The following is a 17,075-nucleotide window of genomic DNA, read 5'->3' as shown; positions in this document are numbered from 1 at the left end:
AGGGAAGGGGAGACTTTGTGTCCCAAGATGGCAATCAGGGGGCAGGGCTACCCTTGCAGCCCTCAACAGCTCACCAGAAGTTGTTAAATGGCCCTCCAGCCAAAATAATTGCCCACCCTTGGCTTAGAGCATGCTTAATACATTCTGGGTGCATCTACACATGTCTTTAAGGTGACATGATAAACTGCAGTGCGGTATGTACCAGAGTTACCTGCTCTCAGGTGCAGTATCTATACCCATGCCTGGGACTGCAGCAGTTTGAACTGGGGTGGAGCAACCCCAGGCAAGCAGGGGACCTGGGGGGCGGTCAGCCTCAAGCTCCAGGTGGCAGCATCGGGTGGTGGAGGGGCTGGCTGGGACACAAGGTTGCTAAAATGCAGGTCTAGCTGGCAGGTATGGCCTGCACTTTAGCACCCTCATGCCCCAGCCAGTTCCTGTCACCATCTACATGTGTGTTTCAGTGCATGTTATTACTCGACTGTAGGATAATAGTGTCCCCAACAGTACTATCCTATGGCAGAGTTAATTAATTTACTGTGCCCTAATACTGGTACAGTGATGCTCTACTGCAGAGCTAATTAGTCAACTCCGCAGTAAAGTGCACGTGCTGATGCACCCACTGACAGCATTATAATTCAGGATCTCTTGTGGTAGGAGTGAACTTCCAGGCCTCTGGTTCCTGTTACTAGTGCTCTAATACAGTTTATCCAATAGCTTTTTAATGAAAACTTCACAGGCAGTTCAAAAGTGGGGACCAGAACCCAGAATTCCCTCTCTCACAAATACACTTTGCACAACTTTATAACAACAAAATCTGAGAAACCCATTGGGATGGTTAAAACCTTTCTTAACATCAAAGTTAATGGTAGATAGAAGCCACATCTTTAATAAAAGCTTTGCTGCAAACCTGAAAAAGATAGTCTCTTCTGTGAAGAGGAGGAGGTGAAATGGCAAAGACTGCATGCTACTCACAGGGATAAATTAAACTGCATTTATCATTTCAATATGTATTTGGGATGGCAGCTGTAGGTGAAGCATAACTAGCTATTCAAGATCATGACCACAGCTAGTGCCGCTGGTGACAAGGTGAAGAGATGCAAATTGACATCTGGAGTAATAAGGCACTAGCAAGTATTAAGATAAATATATTTGCAGGCTGCATTTTATACTTGAGTTGGCTCATTCTTGGGTGAATAGGATGGTTTTTCCTTCTCCTAAGAGATTATGTTTATGGAATGTATAAATGCTATATAGGCTCATGTACAACCCCTTTACAAGGAACTGCAGAGATGCCCCTCAAGTACCTAGAAGATTGCTGAAAGTATAATGCTCTAAAAGCCAGGTGTGGGCTGGGAATCATCACTCATGACAGCTGTGATTTTAAATCAATCTTTTTTTGGCTCAGAAATTGCAAAGTACTGGTAAGGAAGTGGGAGGGCTTTGATTCACAAAAATGATGGCTCACTGTCATAGCTTTCTTCTCATCACTTAGAAGAATAAGGCAAATGATAACAACATTTGATGATTCTGGACTCATGAGGTATTTTGCTTCACTCTACCATGTAAGGAGAGGTAAGTGGTCCTCTGCATTAGCATGGGAAGACACTACACACAGAGAGGGTAGGCCCTATATTTTTAAGAGGGCCTCCATTACTTTGAAATATCATAGGCTTAATTTTCAATGGAGCTGCTATGTTAGCAGGGAGAAGAAAGATACTAGATAAAAGTAATGGTGATCACTTGCACAGTTGCTGAATTCTGCAGGACCAGCGACTTTACAACATAGTAGACTGTACACCAGTGGAAGAGCCACAAAGCAGAGCTCAACTCTGACCTACCCCAGTCTCTGCATGGGGATGGTAGTGGTTGGATGAGTAGAGGGGTTCTGCTGGCTTTGTATGATGGGAATTCCTATGTACCACAGGGATTCTCTGATGGACATTTAGGCCTGAATCTGGCTCCCCTGTGCCATTATCACTTTATGAAAGGGCTGGAAGACAGAAATTTAGCTTATTTGGTTTCCTGATCACGTGCAAGTTACAGCAGCTGAAATATACCAGACCTGCTTTAAAAATGTCAAGTCCTGTATATAGTTCCTTTGATTTTTCTCCAAACTGGGTTTTTTTTGTTTTTTTTCCCCATTCACCCTTTCTTCATCCACCCTTGAAAACTAGAAATACAAGACTAGCTGTTCCATCTGCACAGGAACTGACAATATTCTCAATGCTGAGAGACTTATTTACAATGCCTTACCACTTAATTATTATGAACAGCAGGAACAGTTACATCATGAATATGAAATTCATTTTCAAATAATTAATCATTAAAAGGAATGACCATGATTCAGCTGATTAGTCTGAATATTGCCTGTGCGAGTGCTTATTCGTTAAACAAAATGTTATCGCAGCTTTGGGAGAAGCAACAGACTCATTTCCAACTGGCTCCTGAAATGTTAAGTGCAAAACTGAGGAAAGTGAGCTTGGCCTGCTAAACAGGTATTAAACCATAGAGCATTTTATACCTGGATGTCTTGGCAGTACAGCTTTGCCAGCTTTGATGAGCCACTGAGAACCATCTCCCGCCAGTGTTATATTTCAATTTTATTCTTAATGCTGAGCTTTTCCAGGACATTAACTGTTTAGCAGCATAGGTCACTGTCCAATCCAAGTTATTACTAAATCCCAACTGCATTAATTAAATGCTAACAAGAGACCCAACAGCAATACAGACACATCAGTACTACATGCAAAAAAAGAAGGGAAAAAAAAAATCAAATTAGTGTCCCTGCTGGATGGAGCTGTTAAGTTTGAAGATGTATGAAAATTTACGGAGTAACAGTACTATCAGCTTGATTTACAGGCTTTTTCTAAAAACATTTATAAAACAAGCCCAACTGTGGAGTTTAGAGGTCTGTACACCAGTGGAAGACATAAAGCATAGCTGAGCTCTGGTCCTATACAGGTTTCTGCATGGGGACAGTGGACGACACAGCACATTGTATAATTATACAGATGTAATTGTATATCTGAGTGTGTATAATATATAGCCCATGGCCATCCTGGAATGAATGTACCTGACTGATCTCAAATCATTTTATAAGATGAGCCCTGTAATCCTGGGTGCAGTCAGCACAAACCAAGCATTTTTGGTTGAATTTTTGGTATGTGTGAGACTATGGAAATCAAATAAGTGGAAAGATGTTGTTTGGATCCATCATCACTGCTGAGCTGACAGACAGGAATATATATTATACACACACACGTAAAAGAATATACAATACACACAGGCTTACCTTATCTCCCACATTTAGCTTAGACAGTTTTAATAGAAAGCCAAAAGGATTCCAGTTAAAACAGGAAGCTTTTCTTTCTTTTTTCAGAAAAGGTTCTTTTTGTTTGAAAGCCTTCCTATCAAAAGCAGCACCAGATGCAGCGCTGATTGTTTACATATGCTAACTCACAGGGAATGGAAAAAGCCCCTGACCCCAGTCCAAGCCCCTTCTATTATGAACAGAGACAACAGTGGAGGGGGAGGAATTTTCTTTCATGGTCTCCTATTTATTTTTATATAACAACTGACATTGTGTAAGTCAAACAACTTGCTCTCATAGAAACCTTTGAAAGAGCCTTCTCTACAGAAATTTTTAGCTTTAGGAGATGCATCTGTTTTTACTAAGAAGCGCCAAGAATCAAAGAAATACTGATATGCCTTAAACACGCCAGAAGAAATCAAAAAGGGAGTTTACATTATAAACAACCATCAAGATATGCGTGAGTGGAGTATAAAGCGCTGAAACTCTATATAGACTAAACTGCCCCGATCAGATTATGCAAACCTTCCTCATGTCACCAGCACTTATGCCAGGAACTCCATTGCTTCCAACAGCCATACTCACGTAAGTACAGCTTTTTAGACAGGTCTTATGCAATCATCAGTGCTCTGAACTTCAGCAAAGCTCTTTGCACATGTGAATTGGTTTATCCCAATCTCCCCAGCTAGAACACACTCTGTTGCTAGGGCTGACCTTTCATTTTTCCCTAGAGACCCCCCAGAGAGTTCAATAGGCCGATTCTAACTGGGGACAATTTTCAATGAAATTTCTCTCAGGATCCTGCCACTTATCCTTGAAGCATATGAGCAAGTTCCACATAGAATCAACTTCATGAAATTTCTGGAACTTCTGCTTTACAAAGTCAACTCTCGCTTAGTGTAGGTTCCCTCTTCCCCCCCCAACTCTCCACCCCTTCCTGCACGGATTCAATTTAAAAAAAAAGTTTAGGGATAGAATCAAACCCTAGGAACAGTTTGGCAGACAGGGGAGGGGTAATCAGCGTTACCAGCACATTCAAACCTGTGGAAGATAAGGCAATTAAAGGAAAATAAGAGGGTGTGGAAAATATAGGGATAGGTAGACAAAAGCCTTTCATTTTATAACATGTTACAATGAAATCAGTTTTATTTAATATCAGTGGGAAGAAGAAAGATGCACTGAAGAACCACCTAGGGCACTGGAGTAGTAAGTCCTTTATGGACACTTAGGGCACGTCCAGACGAGCACAGCCATGCAGTATGTGGTGCTGCAAATGTATGCAGTGCCACATACTGCACAGTCAGGTGTTCTTTGTGCTGCAAGGGCACACTGCCCATGTGTGCGCTGCTCCATTTTTTCCCCCCCCCCACGTGTTTTTTTTTTACCTCTGGATATCTCCCAAAACGGGCTGAATCTCCTTCCAATCGAATCAGCTACCGAAGCTTTGCACAGCCCTACTGTATACTATTGCTTGGGTCCAGGGTGCAGATGGGGGAGTTAAAAACTTTCCTTCACAGGAACAACTGTAACAGTTACACCTTGGTAGCAGAAAAAGGTGCAAGATAGCACCACTCCTGGCTTAACTCCCTTATGATTGACAAGCTGTGCATCATAAAGCCAATGGTGTTAGTTGGGAGGTGGGAGGCAAAACTAATCCGTTCTCCCTCCATTTTTATTCGAAGAAAGCATCTGAAGGGCAGGAAGGGAGAACATTAGGTTTATACGACACAAAATTGTTCGTGGTCAAGAGAAAGCTACAGTTTATCAGAGATTATGGCCTGCCATTAGTTCAGCAAAACGAATACCTGGGTTTAATACTTAAGACTGTAGGGTCCTTGTTATTTTCAGGGTGAAACTAAATCTCAGATACTCCAATGAAAGCTCATAGCAGGGATATCAAAACAGTCAAGACAGATGCAGCCCACTCTGTGGGACCTACTGAAAAGCATTGTCCTGGGATAAACAGGGACATAAACAGGGACATAGCTGACTTTTAGGCTGATCTTACAAAGCTCCAGCACTGAGTAGCCAGTGGATGCAACAGCCCATCTGCCATTGGAGAAACAGCACAAAGCATTCTGGTGTTTGAACACTTGTTGTTCTTTGATTCCTTTTATTCAAGGTTCTGCACACAGTATATTTATCTTCCTTCCCTGTTGGGCCTCTTTCAACTACTGCATCACAGCTGTCAGTCAGCAAAGTTGGAACTGCCCTTTCCTTGAAAGAATTTGAAAACTCCATCTACCTCACTTAAATAACTGAAATAATTTAATATTACTAAACTGAAAAAAGTCTGGGCATTGCACAGTTCCAGCCTTAAAAATTTCCAAGATTAGCTGAGGCTAGAAAGCAAAGAAAGAATGATTGTTATGGCTAATGAGGGGGACTTCCAGGTTAGGAGTAGAATACAGAGGGGGGTTGCTGGAGTACAATTCACACCAACAATGGGCCTCAGGACTTAGCTAACTTCTGGGAAAGCCAAGCATTTCATCAGCAGTATACACAAGGGCTTCTGGTTATTTCTAAAGGAAGTAGGGTAAATATATGGTGTGGTTGGATTGTCAAATATTCTGTTTGACATTTTAAACAATGGTAATAAATCATCATACAAAATTATAGGAGAGAAGTCAGATGGCATGAAGAAAAACAATGGAACACATCAAACACTACCTATTACGTAGTTATTACAAAGTAATTTTGATCATGTGTAACTAGTTTTAGTCATTTTAATTATCTAATGTTTGTGGCTACCTATTCTGTATTTTAGTTCCTGATTTTAAAACAACACTAAAAACCCCCCCAAACATTTCAGGTGTTCAAGAAGAAATGTACTACATTCAACTTTTCTCAGTCCTTTCTGGTAATTCAGGACACACCCACCAAGAGGCAGAGCTGAAGTTTACTGCAGAGCATGTATAACTCACATTGCTAAGATTAACAGGGCATAAAATGCCAAAGTAATGTGCAACATCCTGTCCAAAAGAGATCAGGGACAATCATTAAATTGTTCATTCTATTTCTAGTGACAGAGTTGCAAAGCTTTGCCTTCTCTTCATTTGTTATCAATAACACCTGTAGCAAATGTTTACCCCCACAGTCTCTCTTAATTGGTGAGGCCTTGGTGTTCACCAAAACCGAATGGTCACACCTTGCTCTTTGTTCTTCAACATCCAGGTTCACAGCTGGAAAATCCTTCCTTCCTGCCTCTGTCACCAACTGTTAAAGCCTCCTGCATTTGAAATGGCTTCAAGGATTCTTATGCTTTGACCAGTGCTGGGAGAACAGTGATGCTCTGCACCAGGAATTAACTTTTCCTTGATGTCCAACTTAAGTTCCTTCAAATCACAGTTACTTTCTCTCGTGAATTCTCAGATATTTCAGACCCTCTCCTGAGTTTTTTTCCCCTCTTCAGTCAGAATAATATTTTCAAACACACTTTTAATAACATCTTTTTCTCTCTCTGATTTTTTCCCCGATTGACCTCATAGTTTAATCTAAACAGGCTTCTGATTTTTATCACTTCTTGACAAAAATTCTTAAGAAAAAAATGCTGACAGATGAAGCTGAGCATATAAAGAAGCTTACGATTTAGCTGACTATTCAAAGACAAAACTGAAAAAAGTTCAAGTAGTTTCAAGCCCTATCTTCAACTAAAGCTGAACAGCCAGAGGCCAAAACAAAGTGCTATACAGACTAACATATTTCAAATCAATACTTGAAGTTCTGTGAATTTCACTGGAGTACTCATTTTTTGAGCTTTTGACTCAGAAGTTAGGATCATCAGGACTGCATCAGGTAGCAGTCCCAAGGTCTGAGTTGTGGGGCTGAAAACCCAACATTCGCAGTGGAGGATGTTAGCTAGGGCCGTGTAAAGCTTTGGTCTAATTCGGTGGCCGAATCTCTGAATACAAATCGAATCAGGAGACCCTTTAATCTCTCTGAATTGACTCGGAACCCTCCAAATCAATTCGGAGAGAGACGAGAATTCGGACATAGACACAGCTTTAAATGTTTTTTCTACATACCTCAAAGTACCAGGCGGCTCATGAATGCTGAGGCGGATGGAGCATCCCACAGGAGCATGGGGGGCACCTCCCACGTGCTCCACAGCAGACCTGGAAATGGACAAGCAGCACTTCTGGTCCACTTCTGGGTCTGCTGTGGACCATGTGAGGGACTCCCCCCTTGATCCTAAGGGGCGCTCCATCCACCCCAGCATCTCAGCATTCACAAACTGCGCCTGGTAACTTGAGGTATGTAGGGAAAAACAAACAAACAAACAAAAAACACACGTAACGCTGTGTCTACAGCTGAGTTGCTGATTCAGAGAATCAGCATCAAATGTTCAGATTCGGATTTGGCCTATCGAATCGGGACAGTGATCCGGATCAACAAATAGAATCACTGTCCCCCGAATCAGGCCAAATCCAAATCGAATACAGCCCGCTTTGCACACCCTTAGTGTTACTGTGACTCTCAACCACAAATCCCACACTGACTATGGACCAAGTTTGTTAACTTCTAGATCACTGAGAGGGGGAAAGTGGAGGCATGAGTTGTTTGCTTTGAAGGATGAATTTTTCCTAATCTGTTTATCAGTTACTGTCACACATAAATCCTTAAAGGCATACAATGTCAATGCTTCAGAAGTCAGGCAAGACATTTCCAAAGGTATAAATACTGGTTGGGCACCTAACTTCAATTAATATTGACAATACTCAAATTGTGCTGACTAAATGGTGCCATGTTTTATCAGTACAAGAAGTAGCTTCTTTAGTTGAGTGTTAGTTACTGGTGTTCCTGACTTTATAAACATAGTGTAATTTGGCAAGAGCTACAAAATAGAGTACAATTTAGAATTTCTGTGAAATCTGTTAATCAAGTTCATCTGCTTTGATGGTTGGGACATTTTACCTACAAACTAAGCAATTCTTTAAATTATAACTACATTAAAACTACTATATGTTGAAAAAAATTACAATAATTTTATGCTCTTTCACTTTCAGACAACTTATGATCCTATTTAAAATTCAGAGCAAACGATTTCTGCTTTCTGAGACTTCAAATATATATCCTGTTGGTCAAGTTTTGAACTGTAAGTTCAGAGTTGACAAAATGACAAGAAAATCCTCAAAAACAACTTTGAGCAACCAAACTCTTGGGAATCCACAACTACAGTAAGTGTGTATTTATGCATTTATGTCCACATATGTATACAAGAACATGTCATGTTTTAATCACCCAAAACTCAGTCCTTAAGCTAATTTGAAGAAGGATGGCCAGAAGCTAAGGCAGCCTTCTCCACTATTTTCTCTCTCTCCCTCTCCATCTCACATCAGTATTTCCCCTCCTCCTCCTCTCTCTTGCTCAGTCTCATATGGGCATGAGTGTGTAATAAATACAATTTAGCTAAAACCTTGACAACGCATGGTTAAATGAGTGTGGTTTTGCTACACTTGTATTGCTACAGAATCATACAAAAACTAGTTACAGCATAACAGCTTATAAGATATCCTTTGATAATGATGCAATTGTTAGGTCTGCCTACATGTGCATTGGTTTCAATTACCTGAAGCTGTTTGTACACCTCTGAACATGACACACACACACACACACACACACACACACACACACACACACACACACACACACACACAGAGTAAACAGTGCGATTGTCTCTTCGTCTATATTTAAAACTTTCCTCTGTACATGAGATTTTCCAACCTGCATACAGTTGCCAGACAACGGTTTCTCATCTACTTTTCTGCTGTTAAAACCCCAAACTATTTTTTTCTTTCCGGTTTTCTTAGGATAAAGATGCTGCAGATCTGTTTTCCTTCTACAATATGCAGCAGATACTACCTCAGAAATGCTGAGGAGGACAATGCTGCAAAATGTATCTAAAAAGTAGAGATGGTTTTCACACTACGGCAGTTCCTCCTCTCCTCAATCTTCCAAAAAATAATAAACTTCTTCAATGAAGGGCTGTTACCATATGAATTACGTAGCCAGATCACAACTATAGACTGTCATGGAGTTTGGATCTGTGCTTTGTAAATAAAACATTTGAACTTTCAACTTTATTCTAATGGAGCATTTCAACATCTCAGTCAACCAGAAAGACAAGCTTAGTGCCTGCTAAGGACACCTGTGGTTGTATTTGTAGCATCTGCCATTTCCCTTTTACCCGACTGCTTGCTGGTTAACCAGAGTTGGTTGTGGTAGCAACAGGTATCCACGATACCTCTAGAAAAAAAAGACTAGAGTAGTACAACAGTGCCAGAGCAGACACATGAGAACTGTAGCTATTTTCTATATCAATCATCCCTTTAGTACAAACTTACAGAATAGCTAGAAAGTTCAAATAATTTATTTTTAGCCATTTGTACCAAGTTCCCGCTTTGTGGCCTTATTCCAGGATTTTGAAATCAAAACACGGCTTATTCTGAACTTTTAAATAAGGGGCTGGTTTGAAAATAATCCTGACCTTCCTACACAGGCACTCTGAGAAAATAATTAAGCCATCTTGTGAGCAGAGCTGGGCTGAGTTTTTGCTTAAAATAATAAGTGTAATGCAATAACACTGTAGCAGAACAAACAACAGCAGTGTAGGATGGTGGCTGTTTTCAGCAGCCCAAGGCCTGAGAATACAATAGCTCAGCATTTGAATACCAGAGATGAAAAAATCCATGGCTTCCCAATTTAATCAGCAGTAAATTAAAAAGGATTTCAAATATTTTAATTATAGCATTTCAGCTTCCTGATTTAAGAGCATCCAAACAGTTATTTCATACTTCACATTCATTTGTTTTATGACCTGCCGAACTAATTATAGAGGGGGAAGAAGGGGTTTTGACTTTACATCTTAGGAAAATTCACGCTCATTGTGCTCACTGCTGAGAAATAAAGGCTACAAGATGGTCTCAATCAGAATGTATTTCTTAAAAGGCAACATACATTCCACTGTCAGAAGTGGTGATAGAGTAGCTGGAGCTGTTTGCTCTCCCCATGTGTGCCACGAAAAGCAAGCAAGTATGAACAGAGCCGGTAGAGTACTTAATGTTAAGTGTAAAAAATCAAATGCAACAATTAGATGACAGTAGCAAATACTAGCTGAATCAAGCAGACAAAAAATTGTCTGAAAGAAAAAAGCCTGCTGGGGTTGTACCATTTTCAGCTTTGCAGAATCTGCTGGGTAATCAAGAACAAATCTCAAAGATCTTCCGTCTAATTGTTTAAATTGTTTCATTTTAACCAACATAAGAACAAGGGCCTGAGAGTCCTGCAGGAGCCCAGTGCCTCTTCACTCTAACACTAATTGATTGCAACTCAAGTTATGGTCATTATAAATTTAGACCTAAAAAAAAAAGAAGAAAAAAAAGAAAAAAGTATTCAACTGAAAAGTATATTTCTGCAGTGTTGGGATGCCTCCTAAATGACAGTTCCTTTTTGAAGGGCTACTGGGATATGTCAGAGCCACTTGGTTGGTAAGCTGACAGTTTTAGGAGAGCTCCTGCAGGTCTGTAGGATATTCATTTTCAAGTAAAATGAAATAAAAGAAAAAAGGGTGGAAAAAAAATTAAATCTCCTCTGTCTACGTGCTAATTTCTCTTCTAAAATAAAAGAAAACACACTGGGGATTGTCCCACCCTATATTTATTTGCATTCAATGTATTACTTGCATTCAACAATGCAACTGGGTCCAGAGCAGCAACACAACTGCTTTATCAGTTGTAGACTGCTTCTCTATACATTGCCAGTTCTGCTGCATTTCAAGCTGGTTCATTTGCAGAAGCAGAACCTAGAGTGACCCCAACTAATTTATTTCCCCCCAACAGCAAGATGAACTCCAGCCCAGAGAGTTTAAAGGCTATCACATTAATCCAGCTAAGTACCTCTAGCCCTAACAGCAGCTCTTTGATTTCTCTTGTTAAAGATGTTCCTAATTATACCTTATGGGATTCTGAACTAATAGTTCTCTTCTAACAGAAGAAGATCACCTTTCTTTTAACAGTCCAAGAATATGAAATCTATACCAACAAGGTTTCATCAATGGGCTTTGGCAGCCAAAACAAATTCCCCAACTACTTCCACCCAAGCAATCACATAATCCCTCATTAATTTTATGCCCATCAGCAGTGGTGGTCTTGGCCAGCCTTAATATTTCCAGATTTACAGTTACACAGACCTTGCTTTGGATAAGCAGACTGAGTATACAAAAAAGTATGTGGTGCATACATGAACTAAGAGTATAACAAAACGTGTAGAAACACAGGGCTTGCCTAACAGCTGTGGCATTTAGAGATGTTTGAGAGTGAATAGGCAAAGTGATATGTGCAGCTGCACGCAGAGCCAATTTATAGCAGCAGGTAAGGATCATAATACAGTGGGCAATGCCCTGAGGAGCCTTCAATGCAAAAATAGGAGCAGCTGCCATGCACATCTATTCTAATCAATCTATCATTTCTCAAATGAGAAATTTCAAATATTGAATAAGTTGTCTGCACTGGGTCCAAAACACCAAGGGTGGGAAGAAAGAATAGGTAAGAAAATAGTGGTGACAAAACGATTCCTAAAGACTAGTGTAATAGTGCGGGGTCCTATGGGTGGCCGTGAACACCCCTAGTGCCCCCTACTGTGCCAATGTGATATTAAAAGCACCCTCACATCTCGCCCACCATGTCTTTGATGTCAACAATGTATAAGGGAGGCTGCCCTTAGTCCTCTCTGACACTGTGCTCCGATGTATCTCAGTCTTTGTTCTATCTTGGGTGACTCGGTGCACCCCAGCCTTATGGGCTATGCATGGCTCCAACCACCCTGTACCACGCCCCAAGCCTCGCAGAAGTACCGGACATTGTTTGGTCCACTTCACTCTCCGCGCCCCACGGGCGCCTCCGGCCTGCCCCGCAACCGCGCTCTCTGACACTTGTTAATCTCTGCCCCGGCTCTGGGGCTTCTTGCCTTAGGGCTCAGGCAGCCTCGGCCTTACCTGGCCCCCTCCCAATCCTCTGCTCCCCTTCTCAGGGCTGGGGTCAAGTGCACCCCTGAATGTTGTGCCCTTTCTGGCACCAAGGTCCCCACACTACCGTGGAGCCCCTGTGAGGCCTCCTCCAACCCCTAATAGCCTCACCTGGTCCTTCCTTAGCAGAGAGAGAGAGAGAGCACTCACGGCCTCCAGTCTGGGCCTTATAGCAGGCAGCCCTGCCCCTTCCGGTCAGCTGACTCACCAGGTGTGGGCCCTTAGCTCCTCCTGGTTGCCCCTGGCAACTAGCACCTAAGCCCATACTACTGCTTTTCAAGTAGCAGGCGCCTTAGTGCCCTGCTACAACTAGGAATCAAAAATGGCACGAGGCAAGAGACCTGGATGTAGCAAGGGGATACATTTTTGTGGGACAAACAACCAACTTTTTGGCTGGAATTAGGCCAAAAGCAGATCTCTCTAATATTGAATTTGAAGAGAACCTCACTCAAACACACAGTATTTTTCCATCTTAATAACAAACCTCAGGACTAACTGTGTAGTTTTGCTAAGAGGTTTAGACAATGGATTTGTATAGGGATGATCCTGATTCAGGCAGGGGGTTGGATTAAATGTCCTCTGGAGGTCCCTTCCAGCTCTACTTCTCTATGAATTTCAGAAGTCTGAACTGTGACCAGGTGATGGATGAAAATTTTCTCTCTCCTTCTCTCCATATGCAGTCAGTCAGTAAGATCTACCTTTATACAGTGGTATAGATTTTCAAAGCACTTCACAAACATTAGCTTCTTCCACGCTGGGGAGGCTGGTTGCCATATCTTTGCTAATCTTTTTGAAAACCAGACAGAAAGGTAAGGGCAAATAGGGTCTCTCTGAAGGGCTGCACATAATTTTAGACTGTACAGTACCTAAACACTTGTGTAGGAGATTTTAAGCATGGCTCACTAGGAATTAAAAGGCAGCACTCAAAAACAGACACAAAATAAACTGACCCAAGATGTGTATTCTCATGCACAGGCATGCATTCTTACCTGTTCCTGTTCCAGTAGGATCACCTCCTTGGATCTGCCGAATTAAAAAACAAATCATATTCCTGTAAAATGTACTTTACCTTATCAATGAGATACAAGGAATAAGACATATCTGGAAAAGCAAACTCTACTCAACTCTTCTTACCTCTAAATGGCACTGGGATGCAAGCCAGCGACAAGAGAGTCATTATCGCTAGTTTGGAGCTTCTTTTATCAACTGTCAAATGTTACATGACTTATCCAGGAACAGAGTAACAGTTTTATAAAAATAATAGGTCTCTTGTGCGAAAATAGAGGAAGATAAATTGTCTCATATGGATTAACAGAAAATACTTTTTCCATCATCTGCTATGGCCTAAAATGCCCAGCTGACAATGCCCTGGACTTAAACTTTAAAATGTGTTTAAGTTTTGCTGTCATCCTTCAGCTTTTCAAAGCTGGCTCTATTTTTCTGGAATCATATTCATTAACTGCACTATGAAAAATCCCAAAGTGAAACCAACATTCTTCCACAGAAATAGCAGTTTCCAGAGGACTTCTGGATATATTTTGTTTTCTGGTGCCCTACAGCTAGCAAGGGGACCATGTAAGTTAACTAAGTTAACAGTGAGAGCACACCAAAACACCACTTTAAATTCAGGTATACAAATGATCATAGGAAAGTTAGCCTGGAAGAGACCTTGGCACGGTCATGTCAGTCCAGCCCCCTGCGCAAGGCAGAATCACCCCTGACTAAACCATCCTAGCCAAATGTCTGTTTAACCTGCTCTTGAAAATTTTCAGGGATGGAGATTCCACAACTTCTCTAGGTAGCCTGTTCCAGTGCTTGATCACCCTCATAGTCAGAAAGTTCCTCTTAATCCCAATACTACATTTCCTCTGCTGCAGTTTGAAGACATTGTTCCTAGTCCTGTTCTCTATGGCCAAAGAGAAAAGCCCATCTCCATCTTCTCTGTAATCTCCCTTCAAGTTTTTAAAGAAGAGTTGTTATCAAATTCCACCCCCCCCCGGAATCTTCTCTTCTTCAGACTGAATAACCCTAACTCTTTTAGGCTTTCCTCATAAGTCAGTTCTCAGGCTTCTAATAATTTTTGTTGCTTTCCATTGGACTCTTTCTGATCTTTCCACATTCTTGATCTTCAGGTTCCAAAACTGGACATACAGTTCCAGGTGAGGCCTCACCAGCGCCAAACAGAGTAGAAGAATCTCTTCCCTTAATTTGCAAAAGAAACTCCTGTTAATACAGCCCAGTATGCTTGAGTTTTTTTGCAACAAGAGCACACTATTGGTTCATATTCAGTTTATGGCTTGCTGTAATCCCAGATCCTACTCCGCAGCACCACATCTTACCTAAACATTTTCTAGTCTGTACTTGTGGATGCAATTGTTCTGTCCTAAGTGTAGGACTTTGCATTTGTCCTTGTTGAATTTTCTCCAATTGATTTTGAACCATTACTCCAGTTTATCCAGGTCATTCTGGACCCTAGCACTACCCTCTGGAGTATCTGCAACTTCACCCAACTTTGTGTCATCCAAAAATTTGCTAAGCATGCACTCAACCCTAACATCCAAATCATTCCTGATTATGGTAAAAAACAAGACAGACCCCTGGGAAATCCCACTTGATACCTCCTCTCAACTAGACAGGGAGCCATTCAGAACTTGTTCAGCACAATGATCTAACCATGTATCCACTTTACAGTTCTTTCATCTAGTCTGTATTTCCTTAGCTTGTTAATGAGAATGTTATAGCAGACAGTGCCAAAAGCTTTGCTAAAGTCAATGTATATCACATCCACTGCTATCCCCTATATCTGCAGAGCCTGCCACTTTATCACAGAAGGAAATCAAGTGGATCAGGTATGACTTGCTCTTGGTGAATCCGTGCTGGGTGTTCCTGATCACCTCGTTTTTCTCTAGGTGCTTCACAACAGACACCTTGAAGACCTGCTCCATGATTTTTCCAGGTATTGAGGCCAAACTGACTGGTCTGTAATTCCCTGGATCCTCCTCCTTCCCTTTCTTAAAGATGGGCGCTACATTTATCTTTTTTCAATCATCTAGGACCCCATCTGACACCCATGATTTCTCAAAGATGATAGCCAATGACTCTGATATTACCTCAGCCAATTCCTTCAGTACCCTAGCATGTTACCCATCCAGGTCAGACAACTTAAAAACTTCTATCTTCTCTAAGTAATCCCCAGCCTGTTCTTTCACTACTTTAGCCTGTTTGACTCTTCTTTGTTGCCAGCTGTGCTCATCATTCAGCAGCCGTCTTTATTTTGAAGACAGAAATAAAAAAAGGCCTCTGCGTCATCTGTAAATAGACTGCCGTCTGCATTTAGTAAGGGTCTATACTTTCCTCAGTCTTCCTCTTATTTCTGACGTACTTGTAGAATCCTTTTCTATTGTCTTTGAAGTTGTTATCAAAAGGAACTGACACTTTTTTAGGATGATAGAACAATCTAATATTCTCTAAAGCCACTTGAGAGAATCCCATTGACTTCAGGATCAGGCCTTTAACTTGCTTGAAAGGAAGATCCAAAACAAATTACAACACTGTTGCATGCAAGAGAATGGCTGCACTGAATGGGAACTAAAAATCAAGATGAAATAATTATGATAAGACTATGCAAATAAATTCCAGGGTTTTTGCATTCATCTGAATAAACTGGCAAAGCAGCAAGCACAATATCTCAAGAGCTCATCTTGTAACAACATTTGACACAAATATTTATTCAAAATAAAAAATGCATTAGGAAAATCTACTTGTTAGGCATGTTGAGTAACCAAATCCAAGTTTCAGTTTTGAAAATTAAATCTCACATCACAAAACATGATTTTTCAGAACCCCAATTCAGGCTGCTAAGTGTCTGGCTCTTAAAAAAATCTAAACCTTTGCTTTGGGATTAAGGTTTCCTGTCTCCAGGGAACCTTCACATATAATTACAAAAGTTCAGGAAACCTGGGCTGAGGTTGTTTACTTATGACTTAACTCTAGAAAATGTTAAGAACTCAGGTCCCAACACAGCAAATTACTTGTGTATATTGTCTTCAGGATAAATATTTTTCTGGTCAAAATTGTGAGATTCAGCAACCTACAGGACTGAAGCTAGACTGTTCAGCACATTATGGAACTGAGGCTACAGACTGGAAATACTCTGGTCCTCCATCCCCAGTCTGCATTCTCTTCCTTCCTTTATACCACTGAACACAACTGACAAATGTTTTTTATGGAAACAAGCATGTCCTTGGTAGCTTGAGATCAATTAAACACCCGAGGCAACCTTCAAGAGTTGAGCTGGTATTCCCTAACCCTAGCATAACAAAACTTGGGGTTCAGGTCCAGAACTCCGTCAGCAATGGACAACTTAATTGTTTTAGTTGAAATGGTTAGAATTTGGCTAACAAGTTTCAATACTTTCTAAAACCAAGTTGCAGCTAAATGGGATTTTAAAAGGCTGAGGCAGTGGCTCTCAACCTTTTTAGACTCAAGGCACCCAAACTTCACCAAAGACAACAGGAGTCTTTTTCAGTCAGTGACTACCAGGCTTTGGTGTTGGGGGAACAATGCTATTCAACATAAGTTGTGACATGATCCAATTTATTCTTCTTATTCTCACTCCACTAGAACAATCCTTGTTTCCATGCATGTCATTCACTCCAATATATACCTTGTGTAAATTTTGCTGCAAGGGAAGCAACTGGAACTTTAATTAGCTAACATATTCAACTCCTATTTTTGGGACAA

General features: G+C 41.0%; 1 protein-coding gene across 1 annotated transcript in view; it reads right to left on the bottom strand.

Moving 5' to 3' along the window:
- The window catches only part of PPIL2 (peptidylprolyl isomerase like 2), a 125,542-nt gene that overhangs the window by 28,622 nt on the left and 79,845 nt on the right, over positions 1-17,075 (bottom strand). Inside the window, exon 14 of the mRNA XM_019539062.1 lies at positions 13,322-13,355. Coding sequence (XP_019394607.1) covers positions 13,322-13,355 — 34 coding nt within the window. The remainder of the gene's footprint in view (positions 1-13,321; positions 13,356-17,075) is intronic.

This window comes from Crocodylus porosus, unplaced genomic scaffold (genome assembly GCF_001723895.1).
Source record: "Crocodylus porosus isolate Cpor-Errol unplaced genomic scaffold, CroPor_comp1, whole genome shotgun sequence".
NCBI classification, from domain to species: domain Eukaryota; kingdom Metazoa; phylum Chordata; order Crocodylia; family Crocodylidae; genus Crocodylus; species Crocodylus porosus.
The sequence above is the reverse complement of the archived record's forward strand: the minus strand, read 5'-3'. Positions and strand labels throughout refer to the sequence as shown.